Genomic DNA, 26,218 nt, shown 5'->3' on the forward strand with positions numbered 1-26,218 from the left:
TGTTCTCTCTTGCAAAGTAGTACATCAATAAGTCAATTAAAATTAATAAAACTAAGCTTATGAAATTTTAAATCCAAACTGCCCTATTTCAATGTACCTAACTAATATTTCTTGTTACCTAGAGTCCAAATTGTGTATTTAATTGAAATGATTATGCCTGAAAACCATTCAGGTAATTTCAATTCTGCTAAAACTTGAATTTATGACATTTTCAACTACTGCTGAAATAATGGTTTAACAAATGAACAGTTGTTTGGGACTTCAAAATTTTAACTATACAGAAAATATAAGCATCATTACAGAATTCATTAGATAATACTGATTATTTTTATTTCTATAGCAATATCCTAGATTTTAAAAATTGATTTAAAGTACAAGATCATGCTACCTCAAAGAATTGTAAAATTTCCCTTTCAGCTATTTCTCCTCATATAAATAGAATGGTCCAGCTCCACTAAAACTGTGTTTTGGAGCTAGCCTTGAAGATACAAGAAGAGACCTGGAAGCTGGTGATGGGACACTTTAACACCTCTAAACTTGCAATACCCTCTCTCTCTTAGAGGGTTCTTTATCTTTAGAAGAAGATGATGATGATCCTGCTGTAATTCCATTCAAGTTATAAATGCCATGGAAAGAACCTCTTCATGTGAAAATGGAAGAGGAAACCTAGACCAAATCCTCAGCCAAGAGGGGGTGAATGGTGCAATGTGAAGCAGTTATTCACGTTCTACAGGTGCTGGAAGAGTGTTCAGCCATACCCCAGAAAAGTTAAGGATCTTGTTGTCCATTGCCCTGTATTCTCCCAAGCGCTTAGTACAATACTTTGCACACAGTAAGCGCTCCATAATGATGACTGAATGAATTATTTTCAAATATTAAGAACAGCTAGAGGGAAAGAGGGAGGGAGAGAGAGAGAGAGAAATGGAGAGGGGGGACAGAAAGACTGAGAGAGACAGAGACAGAGAGATGCAGCGAGCAAGAGAAATACTAGAACATAATGTCCTGCTGATTTCAGGAACACTGAAATATGCTTATCAGGAATACTTTCTAATCGTATGCTTATCTTCTCTTTTGGGTCCTTCCAGAAAACATTCAGGTATACAGGAATCCTGAATGATTGATTCATGGATTTTCAAAGATGCACAGCCTGTTGAGATGGAAGAATTTTCCAGAGGATCGGAATTGTATTCTGACACCAGCTTCCAGATTCCTTGATGCCTCTTCAGTCATAGCTATGTAGAATAGACTTAAGTGGCCAAAATTGAATGCATAATCCTGCTTTATTCCATCGGTGATAGGAAAGTGATCAGATTACTTTGGTCATATATAAATCTTAACAGTCTGGCTCAAACTTGCTGGTAAATGCTCATGATCAGTAGAGTCACTACATCATATCTATCTATATTTATAGTACAATATATTTATAGGTCCAGATATTTCTACTGTTGCTTTCTGATACATAACAAAACCACATTTAAAGGGGCCCAAAGCATGTTCATTGGCAAGACTTTAAGAAATGCTCAGATTTGTATTAGTTTAGATGGATCCCTGAACTCTGATGCCGACTGATCTAAGGGACAATTTATGGAAAAATAATCTGAACTACATACAACGGGAATATGTTTATAAAAACACATTAATTCACAAGTGTTGCAAAGACTGCCTTTGATTTAAAAAATAAATGTACAGAACTATTTTATTTATCTAAAATGATACAGCATGATTCTCAGCTAGATGGTAGACTGGACAAAGAAGATACGTTCAGATAAATGACTCTGAAAATGAACTTGATTTTAAGTGTCTTCTCTGAGTAGAGAATTTACTGCCAGTTAATGTTAACAGTGGCAGTATTTCTTCCCTGTAAGGACTGCATTTTAGCAGTTGAGGTGAAATAGTGGTAGAAATCTTATTTAATGGGCACCCACCGGGTGCAAGGTACTGCATTATGCACTTGGAAAAATATAATAGATCGGGTTAAGTTTCCCTAAAATTGACTGATAACCTGCTCTTGGAGCTCTCTAAAAGAACACGGCAAATAAATCCATCATCGGTCTTATCATTGTTGGTCACTGCTGGTCAATTCCCAATTGTTGGGAGCTGTTTGTCACTGCAGCCTGAAGCATAGCCATTTTCCTAATAAACTTCATTTCATTCAGAGACTAAGGCATGGGTTGGGAGAAGTTCAAATGCAAACTGGTTTCCTACTCCCCATTTAGATGAAAGGTTGGGGGCTTAAATTGAAGTACTTTGGTACAATTGGGCTTTTTTAATATCCTGTAGATTTCAATTATCCATGCTGGGCCTATTTCCATTAGCAAAGAATAGCACTGGCGTGGATAATTGAAGTCCTAAATGCTTGACTGTGGCAAATCTCACCAAATTTCACACAAACTGTCTGGCAGTCCTCCTGGAAGCCTCTCATCATGAACCTCGCTTTGCAAGAGAAAAGGAAAAAACAAGTGCAGCAGAGGCATTTATTGGACATTACCCGGATGCTACATTCACTTGATAGAGATGAAACATAGAGGGCAGGGCCCAATTTGTGCAACTTTCAATTTTCAAAACCCCCAAATCCAAGACCTGAGCCAGAGCCCCACTGCACTCTGGACATGAGAAGTGCAGTTTCCCAGGGCTGGAGCTCTAGGCCAGCCTGCCTAAGACAAAAGCCTTTTATAATGGAGGCTTACTTTAATGTGTTGACTCTGCAGTCCAATTCAGCAATGCTGAACTAACACCCTCTAATGATAATAATAATAATGATAATAACTTGTTATTTGTTAAGCACTTACTATCTGTCAAGCACTATACTAAGCGCTGGGGTTGACACAAGATAATCAGATCCCATGTGGGGCTCACAGTCTAAGAAGGAGGAAGAACAGGTATTGAATCCCCATTTTGCTGATGAGGAAACGGAGGCACAGAGAAGTTAAATGACTTGCCCAAAGTCACACAGCAGCCAAGCGGCACAGCCGGGATTAGAACCTAGGTGCTGTGACTCCCAGGTTCGTGCTCTTTCTACAAGGTCATGCTGCTCCAAACTCATCATGTAAATAATGGCATCAGGGGAAATAAGACATTACTCAGCCAATTATAGTATTTTTGAATACAAAGGGAGTGGAAAATCTCTCCATATAAAGACAAATTAGCAGATTGGCCTCTACTGCTTTTATGCCTGATTTAATAAGGCAGGTGTCTCGAAGCAACTACACTCAGCATTTCCCTTCTACTGAGGCAAAACTATACAAAAATTACCACAGCACAAATCATCTGAAATAGAGCAAACGTAACTACTGTAACATGATTCATTAGGATGACACTCTGATGAAACAATTTAGATACAATCCAAATACATGCCTTCCACCTCTTCAAAACCTTGGGTTTCAATGTCTTCTAATATACTGTGCATCATAAGGTGGACTTTTAAAACAGCCCAAATTCACTCCATCCTCCTGGTGAGATTACTTGCAACACTATGATACAGCAGTGTTGAGAAGGCTCACACAAAAACAAAAACGTTGCATCATGTTTCTCTACTGCCTTTCACAGGTACACACTCCTCACATGAAAAAGGTTCATAGGACTTGAAAACTCGTTAATTCTCTTCCACATCCAACACACACCTGTAGTTCCCTTAAGAGGCACATTTACATATTGAGCTGTTAAAGCTGCAAGTCAGAATTTCCAGCTCTCAGCTACAATCAATTCATTTTCCCCCAAATTGACTTAAACAAAAACTCACCTTAGCACGCTACAGTTTTGAAAATTTGAGTAAGATTTAAAAGCTCCTGGATTTGGCAAAAGAAATGAAATATTAGCACATCCTGGCCCCTGCAGAAAACCAAGGCTGATACTAGAGAGAAAGTTGTTTCTTCTCAAGCCCGCTTGAAGGTACCAAATATCCCCTCTGAATGTCTTGTAGGAGGAAGATGGAAAATCCCTGTGACTGTATCTTTAAACTCAGATTTCAGGAAGCTCTCTCTAGAAAAGCCTGCCCGGGTTCACTCTGTAGGTGACAGCAACATGCTAGTTGGCACATAGAAGGCAGAAAATGAAGTCTAACACAATCCCTATTTATAAGCCACATCAGAGTGACTGTCAGCCACAGTCACTTTCATTATGTATACATAATGTCAGTAGAATCGATGATAGACACACGCAAACTTACACAGACTTTTTCCACAAAAATTGTGAAACGTGCTGTTCTTTGGAGAAAAAAGTACATTCATTTCATATTTTCAAGTAGTTTTCAAAATATAAAGACATGATATCCTCGTTTCACTACAAAGACAAAAGGACCATTCATGTTTCACCTTGCCTTCCCTCCATAACGACTCAGCAAAGTTTTGACTTGAAAAAATCACTCTAAATATTGATTTTTATGCTGGATTTCCCTTTGTGACACAGATTCACAGCCAGTCTGTTTTCAAGAGCTTGAGATTTGCATCCTGGAACAGTTGACAACACAGGGAGTAACCCCAGCTTTCCACAGTGCCCTTAGCTCAGTTTCCTTAAGTCTGTTCAGCGGCTTCCACGCTATCCCTTCTCCTAGTAGCTGACACCTTGCTTGCTGAGGTGCCGCTTCTTAAATTATGGCTTGTTTCCTGTCTTTGTTTTACTGTTTGGATTCGAGTTTACTTCTCTCAGCAGCAGTTCACAGCCGGCTAGCGCGTCCACTGGCACGTGCTTCCTGATTTGCTCCACCATCTTTTGATAGGTCACTTTCTCCTGCTCCAGGGACCGAATTAAGGTCTTCATTTTATTCTCTCTAGTCAAGAGAGTCTCAAGGTTGGACTCCAAGCTCTGGATTTTAGCGTGAGCCGCCTGTTAAAAGAGATCATTGAGGTCTTAAGAGTCACCAAGTCGCCATCCGAGCTGAATAAGATATAAAGATAATTCTCCCTAACCTCTCTGGAACCCTGAGCTGTGAAAGGAAGAGTATTTTCTTTTCACCCACCTCCCTTACTCTCCTTACACCTAGCTTGAGAGGACAATAACCTTCTCTTACCCTATTTCCTCTCACTGATGTACGGCTATACAAAAGCGGCACTCCTGTCCTCTTTCTCCCTCTGCTACCTGTCTCTCTGTCTAGCATACTGAGTAGCTGTTAGAGTTGTCGGGTAGAGAGTGGAACAGAGTCGTAGCTCAATCGATGACAGCATTCCTATGCACACCTATCACTCTCCTCTTCAGTCATCCCTCAACCTGGGGTGACCTTCAGCTATGGATCTATTGGCTTAGTTCCTGCACTAAGGAAGAAGCTGCAGAAGGAAGACACACAAATCTAATTCTCTTACTACAGAGAAATTCATTAGATAATAAAAATAATGATATAGCATTTGTTAAATGTTTTCTATGCACCTAAAGCTGGGGTTGATCAATCATTCAAAGGTAATGATTGAGTGCTCACTGTGTGCCGATCACTGTACTAAGCGCCTGGGAGAGTACAATACAACAGAGTTGGAAGATATGATCCCTGCCCACAAGGAGATTACAGTCTACAGGGTGAATAGGAGATAATCATGTCGAACACAGTTCGGTTCACAGTCAGAGAAGGAGGGATAATGAGCATTTAACTCCCATTTCATGGGAGACATGGAGCAGCTAAAGTGACTTGCCAAAGGTCACACGGCAGGTAAGTGGTAGAGCTGGGATTAGAACCAGGTCATCTGATACCCAGACCTGTGCTCTTTCCTCTGAGACACTGCATCTTGATGCCTCAAATGTCTCTTGGATATATTCTGAATAGGGAATACAGACTGCTTGAGAGAAGAAAGCAATGTTCTCACAACCATGTCTTTTAACACTACCACCACTGTTCACTCGAGTTCATGGTGAAGTAGGAATAAGCTAATATTAAGTGACTGCAGGTTGGAGCAAGAGGGAAGAAATTGATTAAACCAGGGCTCTGGAGGAAACCACAGAGGACCCCCAAATCCCACTCCTCCTGACTGCTTCTGCTGGCTCCAGGAGGGGCTGTGAGCAGTGAGGAGGACCTGGTCTCTCAGAAGAGAATCAGTAGGGCCAGGTCACCCCTCAACTCCCTCCCAACTTCTCCCCCCCCACCAGTGAGCTCCACAGTGGCAGTTAGCCATCACTCGACCCCAGGGTTGTCGCCTCTCAGAGCCACCAGCGGTGACTTCAAGTTGGGCTGTGGAAGATTCAGAAATCTAAGAGATTTCTCTCAAGGGCTTCCAGTTTGGGGGCTACTCCTCATCCACCACTGCAGTAATTATAATAATTAATAATAATTATGGTATGTGTTAAGCGCTTACTATGTGCCAGGCACTGTACTAGGCGCTGGGATGGATACAAGCAAATACAGTTGGACACAGTCCCCATCCTGATACTCCTGGGCAGAGTGCCGCTCCCAGCAATGGCTACCCTCTTCATTTCCACTTCACTCTCACTCCCGTTCATACCTAGATGAGGGACGTAACCTAAAGCCAGTCCTGCTTTGAACTATGTGGCCTAGTGGCATGCAGCATGACTTAGTGGACAGAGCATGGGTCTGGGAATCAGAGGACCTGAGTTCTAATCCCGGTGTCGCCACTTGTCTGTTGTGTGACCTTGGGGCCATCATTTTATTTCTCCATGCCTCAGTGGATTCAATACCTGTTCTCCTTTCCCATTAGGATGAGCCCCATGTAGACAGAGTCTGTGTCCAGCCTGAACATCCTGTATCTACTCCAGTGCTTAATACACTGCTTGGCACAGAGTAATTGCTAACTAATACCATGATTATTAATTATCTTCTTTATTATGGACTCAAAACTAAAGGGATTGAAACTCCATGTGGACAGGTAAGAGAACAGCAGTTCTGTTCTGCCCCTTTAACTCTTGGTTGCTGGCAAGGTCTAGGCAGGTCATGGAGGGAGCTGAGAGGCCCAAACCAATCAATCAATTAATAGATGGTATCTATTGACTGCTCACTGTAGGCAGAACACTATACTAAGTGCTTGAGAGAATACAATATTACAGAGTTGGTAGACATGTTCCCTGCCCACACCAAGCCTATTGTATAGAGGAGTCTAAGGTCTGCAATCAACTGCAGTTCTAGGTTATAAGGGTAAGATCTGAGACAAACAATGCCATTTCCCTTGGTCTCTGACTCCAACTGAAGATGTGGGATTTGCAGAAACAAACTTGGGCCAGCAAGAGTTCAAGTAGTGATCCAGGGCCAAGCTATAATTGTGGAATTCGTTAAGTGTTTACTATGTGTCAATCCCTGTCCTAAATGCTGGCATAGATGCAAAATAATCGGGTTGAACACCGACCCTGTTCGACATGGTGCTCACAGTCTAAGGTGGAGGGAGTATAATTAAATTCCCATTTTACAAATGAGGAAATTGGGGCACAGAAAAATTAAATGACTTGCCCAAGGTCACCCAGCAGGCCAGTGATAGAGCCAGGATTAGAACCCAAGTCCTCTGAACTCCAGGCCCCTGCTCTTACCACCAGGCCATAGTACTTTCCTTTTTAGCTCATTTGAGCTAGGATTAAAAGGAAGTATTTTAGAGGAAAGAAAGATACCAATCATCAGTGAAGTGGTGGCAATTTAGCCAAAGAAATCTTATTCACTTAAATCTTTCCTCCCACAGATTTAATTGGAGTTAAGTTTTTTTTTCATTTCTGGAACTCTAGTTTCTGGAATTTATAGAAATATAGGATAAAGTAAAGCAATAAAAGAATTCTCACTGGTTTCTCCAAATTGAGCTATTAAGTCCTCTTACCTGTAGTTTTTCTAACAGATCCATGTTTTGCCTCTTCAGCTGACTATTGGCCCTCTCCAATTTCTCAAGAGGTTCCCTGTCATCATAAGAGTTTGGAGACTCCTGGAGCTCGTCCTGAAGTACGTGGTACTCCACTTCGTAGGCATGAAGCTGTTTTGAGATCTCCATCTCAAAAACCTACCAGTAAAACAGAGTGGTTAATGTGGGACTCTGCTATTAGCACTTATTAACATCCTCTTTCTCTAGCTGTAAGCTTCTGTAAGCTCGTTGTGGGGAGGGAACACGTCTACCAGTTCTGATATTGTACTCTCCCAAGTGATTAGCATAATGCTCTGCACACAGAAAGCACTCAATAATATGACTGACTGACTGCAAAGAACTCTATTAAGCAAATAGGAAAGTATATGAGAGTATGTAGAAAGACACCTGCCCTCAAATCAGTTAATGGTATTTACTTATGTTTTATGGAATATGTTGAGTGCTTACTATGTTTCAAACACTGTTCTAAGCACTGGAGTATATACAAGTGAATAGGTTGTTTGTTGTTTGTTTGTTTATGGTATCTGTTAAGCACTTACTATGTGCAAAGCACTGTTCTAAGCGCTGGGGGGATACAAGGTGATCAGGTTGTCCTACGTGGGGCTCACAGTCTTAATCCCCATTTTACAGATGAGGGAACTGAGGCACAGAGAAGTTAAATGACTTGCCCAAGTCACACAGCTGACAAGTGTAGAGCTGCGATTAGAACCCATGACCTCTGACTCCCAAGCCTGTGCTCTTTCCACTGAGCCACACTGCTTCTCCGACAGGTTGGATGTAGTCACTGTCCTATATGGGGCTCATGGTTTACGTAGGAGGAAGAACAGGAGAAATGAGGATCAGAGAAGTTAAATGACTTGCCCAAGGTCACACAGCAAGCAATTGGCAGAGCTGGGATTAGAACCCATGACCTCTGACTCCTAGGCCTGTGCCCTTTCCATGAGGCCATGCTGCTTCTTACTGAATACTGAGTACTGAACTGTACTATTCTCTTGGGAGCTTACAGAATATCAGAATTGGTAGACATGTTCCCTACCCACAGTGAGTTTACAGCTCAGAAGAGAGATTACAGTTTAGTCAGGAGACACACATTAAAAATAAATTATAGACAGAAGTGGTGACAATATCAGGGTACATACAAAGAGCTGTGGCAAAGGGGATAAGTACCTAATTCTTAGGAGGTATGGACTCAAGAACATGGATGATGGATGCAGCATGGCTCAGTGGAAAGAGCGCGGGCTTGGGAGTCAGAGATCACGGGTTCTAATCCCGGCTCTGCCGTTAGTGAGCTGTGTGACCTTGGGCAAGTCACTTAACTTCTCTGTGCCTCAGTTACCTCATCTGTCAAATGGGGATTAAAAATGTGAGCCCCACGTGGGACAAACTGATCACCTTGTATCCCCCAGCACTTAGAACAGTGCTTTGCACATAGTAAGCGCTTAACAAATACCACAATTTATTTAGGCAGGAAAAATAGGGTGGGGAGATGAGAGATTAGTTAGGAAAGCCTTCCTGAAGGAATTTTGATTTTAATAGGACTTGGAAGAAGGGGAATACAGTGGTTCATTCATTCATTCAATCATATTTATTTGAGTGCTGTGTGCAGAACACTGTACTAAACACTTGGCAGAGTACAATATAACAACAAACAGAAACATTCCTTCCTACAGTGAGCTCACAGTCTAGAGGGGGAAACAGACATTAATAGATATAAATAGATCAATCAATAAATTACAGATATATACAGATACATATATTTGTGCTGTGGGGATGGTGGGAGGGAGGATGAATGAGGAGCAAGTAAGAGCGGCATAAAAGGGAGTGGGAGAAGAGGAGAGGAAGGCTTATTTGGGGAAGGCTTCCTGGAGGAGATGTGCCTTCAATAACGTCTTGAAGAGGGGGAGAGCAATTATCTGTCTGATATGAAGAGAGAGGGCTTCCCAGGTAGGCTTCCCAGGTACGGCTTCCCTACCTCACAGGTAGGATGTGAGCAAGTAGTCGGTGGTGAGATAGACGAGATCGAAGTACAGTGAGAAGGTTAGCATTAGAGGAATGAAGAGTGCAGGCTGGGTTGTAGAAGAAAAATAACGAGGTGAGATACCAGGGGGCAAGGTGGTGAAGTGCTTTAAAACCAATGGTGAGGAGTTTCTGTTTGATGCAGAGGTGGATGGGCAAATGGAGTTTCTTGAGGAATCGGGACACATGATCTGAATGTTTTTGAAGGAATGATTTGGGCAGCAGAATGGAGTATGGACTGGGATGGGGAGAGAGAGGAGGCAGGGAGGTCAGTAAGGACGTCGAAACAATAATCAAGACGGGATAGAATAAGTGCTTACATTAATGTGGTAGCAGTTTGGATGGAGAGGAAGGGGCTGATTTTGGTGATGTGGTCTTTTGGGCAGGGAATGCGTCTGTTTATTGTGATATTTTACTCTACCAAGAGCTTAGTACAGCGCTCTGCACTCAATACATGCGATTGAATGAATAAATGAGCAAATGAACTGGGAGGGAGATACAGAAAGGAGAGAAGATGTGAGCAAAGGGTCGACAGTGAAAGAGATGAGACTGGAGAACAGGTTGGTGTCCAAAGATGAGGGTGTATAGGCCTGGTTGTATTGTGAGAAGAGAGAAGATCAGCAGGGGGATAGACCAGTTTGTGAGTCCTTTAAAGCCAATGGTAAGGAATTTCAGCTTCATTCAGAGATGGGTGGACAACAATTGGAGGTTTTTGAGGAGTGAGGAAATGTGTGCAGCACAATTTTTTTAGAAAAATGAGATTGACAACAAAGTACAAACTGGAGAATGGAAAAGGATGAGGGATGGGGCTCAGGAATAAGCTGACACAGTAGTTGAGATGGGAGATGGTAGGTGCTTGGCCCAGCATGACACTAGTTTGGATGGAGAAGAAGCATCTAGAAGAAGAAGCATCTAGAGATGCTGTGAAGGTAGAATCAACAGGATTTGGTGACAAACTGAATATGTGGGTTAAGGGAGCTGGGTGAGTCAGAGATAAGCCAGAGTCGTGGGTTTGTACAAAGGATAGAATGGGGGTGTGGTCAACAGTGATGGAAAAGTCAGATGTGGGAGGGGGTTTGATTGGGAAGATGAGGCATTCAGTTTGGAACTATATGAGAGAATAGAAGCAAACATTAAAAACAAATGTAGACAATAAAATAAAGTGTGGATGAACATGTGCATGTGAGCATTAAGGATGCTGACTGAAAACTTGACCAGGAAGGTGGGGCTTTATCAGAGAATTCCCCCAAATGAGGTAACTTTTGGGGAAGACTTTGTAGAAGAAAGGAATATCATTTGATGAGAGAGTGAGGGCAGAAAGAATTCCATCACCAAAATTTATTTTCAATGATATTTGGAATGGCTTAGTGCCACTACTTGTTTCATTTATAATGCTTATTTTGGAGGAAGATAGTGGCACACAAACACAATTATACCACATATTTTGAGGCTGCTTAGTCTTGCTTACAACAGCTATTCTGAAGCCAAAGAACACAAATAGAATTCTTGTTTCAGACTTCTTTGAGAACAAACTCCAAACTGTTTCCTAGGAACTATTGAAATAAATGATTGCTACAAGATAAAAAGATTTAACTATTAAAATTTTTCAACGTGATTATCCATTGACTATTCTACAGACAGCAGGTCTCATTTTCAATCAAGCAACCAATCAATCATATTTATTGAGTGCTTAAAATGTGCAGAGCACTGTACTAAGACACATTCCCTATCCACAGCAAGCTTTCTGAAAGGAATCTTGGTGTTTGATTGGCCAAATCTTCATAAAACAAGCAATCTGAGTCATCGAGAAAACATTATTGGAAACAAGAAAGACAATAAATGATACAATGGTTAGGTCATTCTCCTTTCTAATTGATTTGACTATTAATCAACTAAGCTTCAACCCTGGGGTAATAGCACTGTCCACTTCCTCCACTTCTGTTCCTGTGCAGAAATTCCAAATCATGCCAATCTCTGCCATTATAAATTTTGGGGGCACTGTCGCTATCCTGACCACACCCAGAAATCAATGCTATAACTTGACTCACAGATAACAGTTCTACTTCCCAGATTTCCATGGCTGTGGGAAGAAAGGAGAGCTCAGATTTGCCAGTATCCCTGGTCACAGCTTCCAACTGGATGCTAATCCCAAATTCCCTATGCAACGCAATAAGATTTTGTCTGTGGTGATCAATCAATAGGTGGTATTTATTAAATGCTTGCTATGTGCAGACCACTGTATTCATTCAATTCATTCAGTCATATTTATTGAGCACTTACTGTGTGCAGAGCACTGTACTAGGCACTTGGAAAGTACAATTCAGCAACAGAGACAATCCCTACCCAATAATGGACTTACAGTCTAGAAGGGGGGAGACAGGCAACAAAACAAAACAAGGGGAGGAGGAGCAGAGGATAAAGGGGCTCACTCTGGGAAAGCCTCGTGGAGGAGATGAGCTTTCAGTAGGGCTTTGAAAGGGGGGAAGTGTGCTTGTTTGGTGGATGTGCTTGGGAAATTACAATGCAATAGAGTTGGCATATCTGATCAATGCCTGCCAACAAGGACCTTAGAGTCTACAGCTAATACTTTACAATCTTACTATGCCAGTTGTAACAAAAAGTACCACTGTTACATCCTCCTAACTGGCTATGTGAAATATTATGAGGGCTTCTAAAACCCACAAGGATACGATGAAAACTTTAAAACCTTTAAGATTGCTCCAGTTATTCATATTAATGTCTGTCTTCCCCTCTAGGATGTATACCCATTATGGGCAGCGAACGTTTCTGCTAATTCTGTTGTACTGTACTCTCCCACCCCTCTCACGATCACTCCTGGAGAGTTTCCAGTATTCTACCAATCTCGGCTATGGGAGGGACAGTCAAGCAGAGGTCTACCCATTTCATTCCTAGCTAAGGCAGTGGCTAGCGAGTGGAAGGCCATCTGCTACAACTCAAAACTCACCCGTATTGGGCAGCAGCAGCCCGGAAGAGAAGCAAGGGTGGAGACTCATTTTTACTGCATGGAAGAAGGCAATGGTAAACCACTTCCGTAATTTTACCAAGAAAACTCTATGGATACACTACCAGTGCGATTGCAGATGGAGATGGGTCATTCTGGGAAAGATGTGTCCATGGAGTCGCTATGGGTCGGAGACGACTTGACAGCACAAGACACAAGTACTCTTCCAAGCACTTAGAACAGTGTTGTGCACATAGTAAAGTACTCAATAAATACCACTGATTGATTGATTAGGGAAAATTGCCAATATTTTTATCCTCATTTTAAAATTGTCATTACTAATAATATACAAAAGGCCAGGGTCACAGAAAACAGTGCTTAGGTCATTCTCCTTTCTATTTCACTTGACTATTAGTCAGCTAACCTCCAACCCTGGGTTATTCCCACCACCCACTTCCTCCACTTCTGTTCCTGTGCAGAAATCTCCAAATCAAGCCAATCTCTGTCACTACAAATTTCCCCTTTCACCAGCAAACCAATTCTCAATGTTCATTAAATTTCTTGCTTGTGACTCTCTGCAGATAATCCAGATCTCTATTACTCCTCTGAAGCCTCCACCTCCTACCATCTCCCAACCTAACAAATGACTTTGCAATGACCTTGCAAACCAGTTGATTAACAACAGTGCTAACTTCCTGTCTTCAATAGTCTGCAGGCATGCCATGCCCTCACCATCTTCTTTCCTCAGGATCTCTGAAGAGGAACTCTGCCTCCGACTCCTATAATCCTCTCCCGGCTCTCATCTCCTCCTGCCTTCAAGACATCTCTACTTGGATGTCCTCTTGTCTCCTCAAACTTAACATGTCCAAAACAGATCTTCCTTATCTTCCCACCCAAACCCTGTCCTCTCCCTGAATTTCCTGTTAATATAGATGGCACCACAATCCTTCCCATCTCACAAGCCCATAACTTTGGCATCATCCTTGACTCCTCACTCTCATTCAACCCACATATTTAATCTATCACGAAATCCTGTCAGTCCCACCTTCACAACATCACTAAAATCCCCCCTTTCCTCTCCATCCAAACCATTACCACATTAATACAATCACTCATCCTATCCCACCTAGATTAAATAATAGTGATGACGATGGTATTTGGTAAGCGCTTCCTATGTGCCAAACACTGTTCTAAGCGCTGGGGTAGATACAAAGCACTCAGATTGTCCCACGTGAGGATCTCAGTCTTAATCCCCGTTTTACAGACAAGGTAACGGAGGCACAGAGAAGTTAATTGGCTGGCCCAAGGTCGTACAGCAGACAAGTGTGGAGCTGGGATTAGAACCCATGTCCTCTGACTCCCAAGCCTGTGATCTTTCCAGTAAGCCATGCTACTTCTCTGCAGATTACTGCATCAACTTCCTTGCTGACCTCTTAACCTCCTGCCTCTTTCCACTCTGCTCCATACTTCACTCCGCTGCCCAGGTCATCTTTCTACAGAAACGTCAGGACATGTCATCCACTCCTCAAAAATCTCCAGTGGTTGCCTATCTAACTCCATATTAAACAAAAACTCCTCACCTTCGGCTTAAAGCTCTCCATCACCTTGCCTCCTCCTACCACACCTCACTGCTTCTTCTACAACCCAGCCTGAATATCTCGCTCCTCTGGTGCTAACCTTCTCACTGTGCCTCGATCTCACCTGTCTCGCCCCCGACCCTTGGCCCACACCCTGCCTCTGGCCTGGAATACTCTCCCTCCTCAAATCTGACAGTCGATTACTCTCCTCCCTCTTGAGGGCACGTCCCCTCCTCCAGGAGGCCTTCCCAGACTAAGCCCCACTTTTCTTCATCTCCCACTCCCTTCGGCGTTGCCCTGACTTGCTCCCTTTGCTCTTCCCCCCAACCCCAGCCCCAAAGCACTTGGGTATATATCTGTAATTTTATTTATTGTACCGATGTCTGCCTCCCTGCAAAAGACTGTGAGTGGCAGGACTGTCACTGTTTATTGTTCATTCATTCAATCATACTTATTGAGTGAATACTATGTGTAGACCACTGTACTAAGCACTGGGAAAGAACAATTCAGTAATAGAGACAATCCCTGCCCACACTGGGCTGTGTTGTACTTTCCCAAGCACTTAGTATGGTGCTCTGCACACAGTAAGGACTTAATAAATATGATTGAGTGAATGAATGAATGGGTCTTGGATCCCATTCTTTCTCACCACTTAAAATGCACGGTCCCATTGGAGGCCTGCAGTCCTGCCGTTTTCCCAGAGTAACGCACAGATGCCCTGCAGGTTGGGACTGGGAATTAATTAGTGCTTCTGTGTGGATACAAGTCCAATGCATCAAAGTTCTGCTGCAATCTTCGCTGTCCCTAGGGCCGGGCTACTCCTGGGATGGTGCTGCAGGCTATCCTCAAGCCGCTCCAACTCTCCCCACTTATTCTCCTGCTTCTCTTTCTCTTTCTCTGCCAGCCCACACAAGTCAAAAGTTGGATGACAATGTGACTCCCTGCCAGAGGCCCATTCATGAGCGACATCCAGTCTAATCCTTGAGTATCCACAGCAAAGTGGCAAGGCAACTTAGGAAAGTCATTCTTCATTGTGGCTAGGGATAGTATATGGATGCAGTTTGGGTACACTTTTAGAGCAGTGTGACCTAGTGGAAAGAGCAACAGTCTAAGAGTCAGAGGCCTAGGATTCTCATCCCAGTTCCACTCGCCTGCCATGTGACCTTGGGCAAGTTACTTAACTTCCCTACGCATCAGTTTCTTCATCCGCGAAATGGGGATTTAATGCTTGTTCTTCCTCTTTCTTAGACTGCGAACCCCATGAGGGGCATGATTATCTTTTATCTCCCCAGCAATTGGATCCTGGGTAGAATTTCCTAATTCCATAACTCCCTTTAGTAGCACTAAAGAAAAGCAACATGGACTAGTGGAAAGACCATGAGCCTGGGAGTCAGATGACCTGGATTCTCCTGCCAGTTCTGCCAAATGCTTGCTGTGTGATCTTGGGCAAGTCACTTAACTGCCATGTGCCTCAGTTTCCCCAACTGTAAAATGAGGATTAAACACTACTGCCTCCTACTTCAACTGTGAGTCCCCTGTGGGAAGGGACTGGTTCCAACCCGATAAACTTGTTTTACCCCAGCTCTTAGGACAGTGCTTGACACAAAGTAAGTGTTTAACAAATACATAAAACAAACTAATTACAGGATGACTGATTTTGAACCTCATTGACTGTTAGCAAAGTGACCCCAATTTTACTCTCTGGAGGAAAAAACCTCAGTAGGGTCTAATAGGTGTCACACTGTTTCCAACTGAATAACTTATATTTTATGCTCCAAAGTGCTTTGTACAGTGCTTTGCACACAGAAAACACTCAATAAATATGATTGATTGATTCCATTATTCTCCCCAAAATTACTGTCTTTTCAAGATCAAAGCTGACAAGCTGTAGAATTCCTTCAAGAAGAACCCTTAAATAAATAAAAATTGTGATTTTGTGCACAACAGACTTGTATTTCCTTCATGTCATTTAGAAATAATACACATATGAGCTTTACCTGGGTAACAATTTTTTCCATTTCAGATGTATTCATATCAGGTAGAGTGCTTTTGAGGAAATCTACTATGCTTTCAAAGTTTTCACATTCCATGATAAGCGCTTCGTGACTGCTTAGCAGGCTGAGTGCCACCTTAAATATGACATCAGTTCCTTGTAGAAAAATAATGTCTAAAAAAATAGAAAAATAATTTGAATTATTGTAACTGGACTAAATGCTGTATAGGTTAATGATTTTGGTTAAGAATATTTATTGGAAGCTAGTCCAGCTGACAAGTTGAAGAATAAGCTTTTCATTATGCCATTTTTTCACCTACAATGTTCTTTTTAAGAATAATAATTAAATGGCCTCCTTCCATGCAGTAAACTTGAGTCTCTGCCCTCGACTCTCTCCCCTGCCACTGCTGCCCCGCACAGGTGAGTTTTGACCTGTAGCAGACTGTCTTCCAGGCTAGCCACTGCCCAAGCTAGGGATGGGTTGGAAGTGATATGTCTCAGCTTGATTCTCCCTCCTGTAGTCAAGACCGTAGAGTACTGGAAACTCTCCAGGAACGACCCTGAGAGGGGATTAAGCAGCCACTATATGGTAACTACTGCATAGAGACAAAGTTAAGAGCTTCGATACAGTCCCTGTACCTCATGGGGCTCACAATCGATCCTCACTGTACAGACTCTACCGCATCAGGAACTGAGGAATAAGAACTTTTAGACAAAATGTAAAAGACAGTTCCTCTATGGGAAAATAGAGCAACAAACACTACTTCAAAAAGTGCTCAGGAAACACAAAGACTAAAAATGATGCAGTTGCTTTTTTCTCCCAAGGCCTTCTTCAACAGCATCTGGGGGGGTGAGGCTGGAGCAACCCCCTCCTTTCTCTCCTTTACCTCACCTGTAGCCAGGTGGAGTAAATTGTTCACGCGTTTTCTCTTGAACTATTCCGCAATCTGCACTTTGTTTTGATTGACTATTGGACAGTAATGGATGTCAACACTCCATGTGGCTTTGTGGCTAGAGCATGGGCCTGCAAGTCAGGAGGACCTGGGTTCTAATTCTGGATCTACCACATGATTGTTTTGTGACCTTGGGCAAATCACTTCACTTCTCTTAGTTACCTCTTCTGGAAAATGGGGATTAAGACTGTGAACCCCATGTGAGACAGGGATTGTTTCCAACTTAATTACCTTGTATCTCACCCAGGGCTTAGAACAGTGCCTGGTACTTCATTGCTATTGTTCTTGTCTGTCCGTCTCCCCTGATTAGACTGTACACCCTTCAAAGGGCAGGGACTGTCTCTATCTGTTACCGATTTGTACATTCCAAGCGCTTAGTACAGTGCTCTGCACATAGTAAGCGCTCAATAAATACTATTGAATGAATGAATGAATGGTACATAGTAAATGCTTATCAAATACCACAATCATTATTGCTATTATTATTATTGTTATTCTTTTGTAAAATACTTTCAAACATGGGTACAACCAGATACCTTCCTTCTGACTTTGATTTCTGTGTTTCAGGCTAAAGTAGAAATGAAGAAGGTATTAGGTACTAGATAAACCTATTAACTCAGGCAGTCAATCATATTCATTGAGTGTTTACTGTGTATAGATCACTGTATTAAGTGCTTAGGAGAATACAATATAATAACGTAACAGACACATTATACACTGCCAGCAAGAATTGTTTCATCAGCCTGTCACCATAACAGGAGTTGGTTGACAACATCTACCTCACTCACACCAAAGGGTATCACTTCAAGAGAGCTCTGCCCTGGATGCCACTCTCTGGCCTTCATGCCAACCTAGCCTACTTGGTGAGGGCAGTCACACTTCTAGGCCCTTAGTTGTATTTCCACTCTAAGTGACCCCAGCAGGGACTCTCAAGCCAATCAAGTATCTCCCTGGCTTGCTCCCCTAAGCCTTTCCCTTCAGTGTGGCCTTGTGAACAGGGCACAGGTCTGGCTCTACCTGGCTCTACCACTTGTCTGCTGTGTGCCCTTGGACAAGTCATTTCACTTCTTGGCACACAGTAAGTTCTTAACAAATACCATCATTATCATTCTTATTATTCTCTGGGCCTCAGTTTCTTCATCTGTGAAATGAGAATTAAGATTGTGAGCCACATGTGGGACAAGGACTGTTTCCAACCTGATTAGCGTTTATCTACCCCAGCTCTTAGAACAGTGCCTTATTATTATTATTATTCTCCTACTCTCCCACCAAGAGGCTAAGCCTCCTGAGGGACACAGAGTGATGGAATGGATTTCTGGAGCTGCAGTCAAGATGCTGTGGGATTGGAAATGGCAACGGGGTCTGTATGATTCTGGGTGCCAGATCTCTGCAAGCATCAGGACCTTTTCACTGTGGGCAGGGAATGTGTCTGTTTATTGTTCTATTGTACTCTGCCAAGTGCTTAGTACAGTGCTCTGCATATAGTAAGCACTCAATAAATATAACTGACTGACTGACCTTTAGTACTGTGGATCTGGTCCAGGCCAGCAAAAATTTGAACAAGGTCATTTAGGAACCTGAAACTTCTCAAAGGTTCCAGGTGAAGTGAATTTCAGCATCTCGGCAGGGCTCCGATCATCCACTAGACAAACTGTTTGCCCTGGCGGGCTGCTGTTTTTTTAATCGTATTTGTTAAGCGCTTACTATGAGCAGGCACTGAAGTAAGCACTGGGATAGATACAAGCTAATCAGGTCGGACACAGTCCGTGTCCCACACTGAGCTCACAGGCTTAACTTGAAAAGCAGTAAGGACTGGTGGAAAGGGTATGGGGCTGGACGACCTGGGTTCCAATCCTGGCACCACCATTGGGCAAGTCACTTAATTTCTCTGTGCCTCATCTGGAAAATGGGGATTAAGATGTGAACCCCGTGTGGGACAGGGATTGCATCCAACCTGAACATCTTATATATAGCACAAAGTACAGTGTTAAGCAGTAAGCGCTTAACAAATACCATAAAAACAAAACAAGTAAGACATTTTACAGGTGAAGTAAACCAAGTGACTTGTCCCAGGTCACAGGACAAACAAGTGGTGGAGCAGAATTAAAACCTAGGTCATTCTTACTCCCGGACCCATGCTCTAATAATAGTAATGTTGGTATTTGTGAAGCTCTTACTATGTGCCAAGCACTGTTCTAAGCACTGGGGTAGATACAGGGTAATCAGGTTGTCCCACGTAGGCTCACAGTCTTAATCCCCATTTTACAGATGACAACTGAGGCACCGAGAAGTTAAGTGACTTGCCCAAAGTCACACAGCTGACAAATGGCTGATCCGGGATTAGAACCCATGACCTCTGACTCCTAAGCCCGGGCTCTTTCCACTGAGCCACGCTGCTTCTCTAAGCCATGCTGCTTCTTGCCAACTATTACTTCTAGCTCACTGAGATCACTGAATGTGTGCAAGAGTATACCCTGAAAGTGAATCCAGATCAGCCTGTTTGGTTAGGGGTTTGGACTCTGCAGTTCTGAGGTAATATCAGCCTGGGCAGGCCCTTGTTTTGCGGTTAATGATGAATTCTAGAAGAGTCCATGCACTACCAATATCTCTGCTGGCTGGTTGGAATGGAAATCATTTGGGTTGCTCTTTCTTACCCTAGAGGCTATGAGCACCACAACTCCCAAAATTTCCAGTGACATAAACAGAACACAGGAACACAAACAATGACAAACCAGATTGTTGACCTAAGCCAGTGTTTTGTGTCAACAGGACCTTTGGAGAAATTAGCATGCTCCTTATGGGCAGGGGAAAGTGACTTACCAACTCTGTCATATTATTATCCTGTACTCTCCCAAGTGCTTAGCACAGTCCTCTGCACACAGTAAGCACTCAGTAAATATGATTGATCTATTGATTGTCTTCCTGGTCTATCCTAATTACTAAGACACCTAACATCCCTAACTTTTATCTCTATGCATCTTAATTTTCTTTTGAGTACACTGAAGCAGGGTGGCTCAGTGGAAAGACTCCAGGCTTCGGAGTCAGAGGTCATGGGTTCAATTCCCGGCTCTTCCACTTGTCAGCTATGTGACTGTGGGCAAGTCACTTAACTTCTCTGTGCCTCAGTTACCTCATCTGTAAAATGGGGATTAACTGTGAGCCTCACATGGGACAACCTGATTACACTGTATCTATCCCAGCACTTAGAACAGTGCTCTGCACATAGTAAGTGCTTAACAAATACCAACATTAGTTGGTATTATTATTATTATTATTGGGAACCCCTCATCCAAAGATTTACCCAAACCTCCTGTGAGTCACTTTTTTGGAGTTAAAATTTGTGCTACAGTGTTCTTTCCAGTGTAATGACATCTGTTTTTCACAGGGGAACCTCAGATCTTTATATATATAAATATATATATATATATATACGATGTATTACATATATATAACATATTATATATATATCTTAATAGAAGTCATCCTGGTGTAAGACTGAAGCTAGAAGAAATAAGAAGTGAAATGGTTCACAGAATGATATATTAAGGTCCTCATTCTGATCTACTGTGGGAAATAGAGAAAGTCACTTAACCTCTATAGGCTATATTATCTGAAAAACTGGGTTTAATACTACATGCATCTCCCAGTTACACAGACATACCCTGAAGATAAAGGGAGATGACTGATTTGAAAACATTTTGAAAAAACAAATGTACTCCACACAATAATACAAGGTATTATTATTATGGAAGAAAGTAATAAAATCATCCCCATAATTTTTATCAATGATGGTGACAAATTTAGATGTCATGGGTTAATACAGAGAAATGTTACTGAAATTTCCTACACAAAAAAAGAAGGGCAGAAGCTGGGGGGGGGGCAGTTCTTTTCTTTAGTCGAGTTGGAATAAATAAAGTACAGCAGGGATAAAAAAGTAGATTTAACCTCGTCTCTGAGGAGTGCTTTCTCTAGTACTAGGTAATCATAATTTCTCATTAAATTACCCGGCAGGAGCTGCTGATTAGGTCAAAACAGTGCTGTGTTCAACCAAAAATCATCAGATTACCCAACCACAGATTCAATTAGAGCCACGCTAGAGAAGCAGTGCAGTGTGGTCTAGTGGAAAGAGCAGGGGTCTGGGAGTCAAAAGGCCTGACTTCTAATCCGGCCCCAGTTCCCCATCTGTCCTAGCAAGAACAGTGTCCCCTCCTGTTACCACCCTCAGGATAGTTTAGCAGCTTTGGATACTCAAGCAATTCCAGGTTCCAGGCTCTCAAAGAAAGAGCACAGGCCTGGAGTCTGGAGAACTGTGTTCTAATAGTGGCTCCGCCTCTTCCCTGCTGAGGGACTTTGGGCAAATTACTTAACGCCACGGTGCCTCAGTTTTCTCATCTGTAAAATTAAGAATCTGACACCTGTTCTCCCTCCCCACTTCCTCTGTGAGCCCTATGGGAAATAGAGATTGTCTGATCTGCTTATGATGTATCTACTACAGTGCCTGTCATCTAGTCAGCATTAATAAATACCACTGTTGTTATTCAAGAGAAGTCAAAGCCCCTCTTGTGCCCACCCTGCCTGGTTCCAGAAAGTTCCTAAAGCGCGGCTCTTGAGGTACGTGAATCCACTGCTGAGTTGGAAGAAAAGCTGGCTTTTATTTTGCTGCCAGATGGCTGGTTGACTGCCTACAGGCAATTAATCCCAGGCACATGCCTCCTGAAAGGCATGAGTATGCAAATAGTCCTTGAAAATGAATACAACCCAATCCTCTAATGCCAAAAAAATGAAAACCTAACTAGTCATGTTAAAAAACAACTAAACATGACTGAGATGAAGAGTGTCGCAATGGCATGGAAGTCATCCCCCTTCCAGTTCAATTTCTTTGAGTAGTAAGAAGAAGAAAGTTGCTTTCCACCACTCAAACATGCCTGCCCCAGCAATGATTTGCTGTGCTCCACTGGGGGCTGGGTGATCAGCCTAAGCTGAGCCACTCAATTCTTTCTACCTGGTCTGGTGCCAAAGATAAAGATAAACCCAACCAAAAGAGTATGGATAAATATCACCCACATGTCCATTTAAAGATCTTGCCTGGAAAACTGTTTAGGAAATAAGAATTCACACAGAGTCCACGTAGCCAGGTGTTTAGATGTTAGGAGTGCAAACACATACACACACACACACCCTCCACACCCTCCTTCCCTAGCCCTGTTTTTGTAATAGGGAGTTCCAGAAGTATGAAGAAGCAGAAAAGAACTCTAAATTCAAACAAGCATTAAGAGAGGAGTAGATCTGCAGCATCCTCCGAAAAACTATTCACTGAGAGTTTGTTCATGAAAATAAGATGTCTAATAGCCAAATCCACCCCTTCAAACATTTGGGCTCCTCTCATTTCGACTCTCTAAGTGATTTCCAAGGCATACCAGAGCACGGTCAGTTGGATGGATAAAATATCAATGGCAGGCAGTATATGAAAGTCGTTTAGGTTAATTGAAAGACAAGGGACATATTGCACTGGGAATATTCTTCTGAATACAATCTCCTCAGTTGACTAAGTGTTAGAACCTCTTACCGAAAACTCTGGCTACAAATCCTAGTGGAAACTGAGAAGCAAACAGTGTGAGGAACCAAGGGGCAGCATAAAGACTGGGACTGATTTCATTTTCTTCCAGGTAATTGTAGAGATCCCGGTGATAGTCATGGAGAAGTCTTGACAGCTGATACATCTGAATCTAAAATTGATTGGGAGAAGAAAATACAATAAGTCATAATTTACCATGGTTTCACCGAGATTATTGCTACTATTTAAGCAATGAGATATTCTATATCATTTGGCTTACTTATAATTTGGTTAAAAATAACTGCCATTAGTTATTCTCTTCTGGTGATCCCGAGAGCATTACCATTTTTGAGGTAGGCATTGATTAGCTAAGGACCTTACAGTGAAGCATCAGAGCTCATCTACTGACACATGAAAAGGTTCAGTTCCACAGATGTATTCTTTATAGCTGTTCTCAGAATCCAAAGGTGATGCAGATGATGATGCCATCCAGGAGGACAACTGTGACTGGAAATACATTCTTTGCCTAAGTTGCGTGACCATTCGCTTGTATTTGTATCTGTGTCTGAATTGAATAGTAGGGCCTGGACCACTGTTAAACCAAGGCTTGTAATATAATTCAAAAATATCTTGACCCTAAAATATCTTTAGTCCCAATCCACCCTTTATCCTTAATTCCTCTTTCTCTTCCTAACCCCATAGTCACTCTGTCGCCAAATAATGGTTCTTCATTCATTCATTCATTCAATAGTATTTATTGAGCGCTTACTATGTACAGAGCACTGTAGTAAGTGCTTGGAATGAACAAGTCAGCAACAGATAAAGACAGTCCCTGCCGTTTGACGGGCCCCTCTACAACGTAGCCAGGATCTACCTCTTGATCACCCAAATGTCCATTCAAACCTTGCCTGAAAAAGCATTTAGTAAATAAGCATTTACATAGAATTCAGGAAGACCAGAAGATGGATGCAGGTGCATACACACATACAAACACACACACATTCATTCATTCAATTGTACTTATTGAGTGCTTACTATATGCAGAGCACTGTACTAAGCACTTGGAATGTACAATTCGGCAACATCTAAACCTATTTTTGAACTGGAAGTTCCAGCAGCCCAGAGAAGCTGAAGAGAGTTCTAAATTTAAAACGAAGGATTAGGAGAGATAAGGCAGATATGCTCCTTTCTACCCGAACCAAGCTGCTCCAGGCACTTGACAAATGCTAACTCGACTATTATATCAGAACCTTTGCAAACTTTCCTGCCTCCAGCCTCTCCTCTATTCACTCTATGTTTAGTACAGTGTGCTGCACCCAGTAAGCACTCAATAATCCTCCGTTGCCCAGATCACTTTTCTAGAATATCATTCCGCGTGGCCTCCTCACTTCTCAGAAACCCATCCTTTCCTCTCAGAAAAAAACTCCTAACCATCAAGGCACTCAAACAGTTTTCTCCTCGCTACTTATCACCCTTCTCATACTACACTTCGTTCTTCTCGAGCTAATCTACTCACTGCACCTCATTTTCATCTCTCCTACTGCTAACCTGGAACTCCTGGCCCTTTCTCATAAGCATTCATAAGAACAGTACTAGATAAATACGACTGATTGAATGATTTACAGCCATTCTGAAATCATGTGTCCTCCAGGATGTTTTCCCTGATTAAGCTCTCATCTCTCTTCCTCACAACCCCACCAGCTTCCATTCAGAATTTATGCGTCTTCTAAGCAGATGGTTAGTCAACCACCCCCAAAGCACTGTGTACACATTCTAAAAGTCTATGGCTTCCCCTGACCTGTAATGTAACTTAGTGCATCTCTCCCCTATTAAACTGTAAGCTCCTTGAGGACAGGGATCAAGCATATTAACTCTACTGTACTCTCCCAAATACTTATTAGAATGTTCTGCATACAGAAACATTCAATAAAATATTACGGATTGATTGGCTGATTGATACATGGGTATTGTTAAGCTCTTAATATGAGCCAAGCCCTGTTAAGTGCTGAAGTACATACATGATCACCAGATCCCATATGGAGCTCACAGTTTAAGTAGGAGAGAGGGAACAGGTATTGAATCCCCATTGTGCAGAGGAGGGAACTGAGGCACAGAGCAGTTAAGTAACTTGCCCAAGGTCACACAGCAGACAAGTGGCAGAGCTGGGATTAGAATCCAGAACCTTTGATTCCAAGGCCCATGCTCTTTCCACTAGGCCACGCTGCTTCTCAAGAGAATCTGCTTGAGATCAAGGGGACTTTCAAGAGAATCTTCTTAAGACCTCAAAGTGGTTCTAAGCAGGTTTTAATTGGCTAAAAATGAGAACTTGTTTGATACGTGGCTTGTACTTACTGAGTCTTCTTCTATTACACAAGAATCAGTGAACCAACAAGCATTTCCTGAGCACTTATCATGAACCCAGTTTCATACTGACAATGTACACATGCTTATTAAATAACACTAGGTTCTTCTTAAAAAGGAGCTAAGTAGAAGGAACATCAGATGATTGGGCTACTTTATCCTAAGCTTAACAAGAAGTGTGCTTATCTATCTTTTTATAATATCTAGATAATAATAATAATAGTAGTACTTGTTAAGAACTTACTATGTGCCAGCACTGTTCTAAGCACTAGATACAAGGAAATCAGGTTGGACACAATCCCTCTCCCAGATGGAGCTCACAGTCTCAATCCCTATTTTACAAATGAGGTAACTGAGGCACAGAGAAGTTAAGTGACTTGCCCAGGTCACACAGCAGACAAGTGGCGGAGCTGGGATTAGAACCCACATCTTCTGACTCTCAAACCCAGGTTCTTGCCACTAGGCCATGTTGTCATCCTAGGTAATATTGTTACAGTAGCACCACCAAATTCTTTTAGCTAGTAGAAATTCAGAGGTGGGTTTCCACCAAGTAATTTCGGTATCGGGATCTTGTTATAATTGCACAGGAAGGGACAACTCACCTGTAGTGACATCATGTCGGGTCTGTATTGTTTACGGAAGCCGAGGTCATACATGAGGAATTTCAGCATTTCAAAGGCTTGCTCTTCACTCATGTGCAGAAGGAGTACTCCTGCCACGAAACTGATTCCCTGGCAATAACCTACTTCTTTGTCCAGCAGAGAGTAGGCTTTGAGGAGGTTAAAGAGAGACAGCTGTCCTGCTCCCAGCTGCACAGAAAAGTAAGGATGTGTTGGAAATGTTCTTCCTAATACAGAAAGGGAGAGAGAAAGAGAGAGGAGGGAGCAATATTGTTGTAATTCATTCAAACAAGTAATCAGTAGTAGGAATTACATGTTTATGATGCACTGAACTAGACTGTCTTCTAGTCTGTGAACCCACTGTGGGCAGGGATTGTCTCTATTGCTGAATTGTACTTGCCGAGCACTTAGTA

The 26,218-nt window shown here is 42.3% G+C and overlaps 1 protein-coding gene, 1 long non-coding RNA gene and 1 other non-coding gene across 4 annotated transcripts in view; 2 read left to right on the plus strand and 1 right to left on the minus strand.

Moving 5' to 3' along the window:
* Positions 1–354: 354 nt before the first annotated feature.
* On the plus strand, positions 355–1,266 carry LOC114809058. The gene is made up of 2 exons (XR_003756816.1): positions 355–733; positions 1,086–1,266. It is a non-coding gene; the product is annotated as an uncharacterized LOC114809058 (long non-coding RNA).
* Positions 1,267–4,049: 2,783 nt separating this feature from the next.
* Positions 4,050–26,218, minus strand: part of TBC1D4 (TBC1 domain family member 4) — a 219,158-nt gene continuing 196,989 nt past the window's right edge. For both annotated transcript variants that reach the window (XM_029058002.1, XM_029058003.2), the window contains 5 exons: positions 25,788–26,032; positions 22,837–22,996; positions 16,322–16,491; positions 7,731–7,907; positions 4,050–4,821 (listed from right to left, as the gene is read on the minus strand). In XM_029058002.1, coding sequence (XP_028913835.1) covers positions 4,588–4,821; positions 7,731–7,907; positions 16,322–16,491; positions 22,837–22,996; positions 25,788–26,032 — 986 coding nt within the window. In that variant the 3' untranslated portion in view covers positions 4,050–4,587. The remainder of the gene's footprint in view (positions 4,822–7,730; positions 7,908–16,321; positions 16,492–22,836; positions 22,997–25,787; positions 26,033–26,218) is intronic.
* Positions 12,603–12,740, plus strand: LOC114809912. Its single transcript, XR_003757683.1, has one exon. It is a non-coding gene; the product is annotated as a small nucleolar RNA SNORA7 (small nucleolar RNA).

This window comes from Ornithorhynchus anatinus, chromosome 2 (assembly GCF_004115215.2).
Source record: "Ornithorhynchus anatinus isolate Pmale09 chromosome 2, mOrnAna1.pri.v4, whole genome shotgun sequence".
In the NCBI taxonomy this organism is placed as follows: domain Eukaryota; kingdom Metazoa; phylum Chordata; class Mammalia; order Monotremata; family Ornithorhynchidae; genus Ornithorhynchus; species Ornithorhynchus anatinus.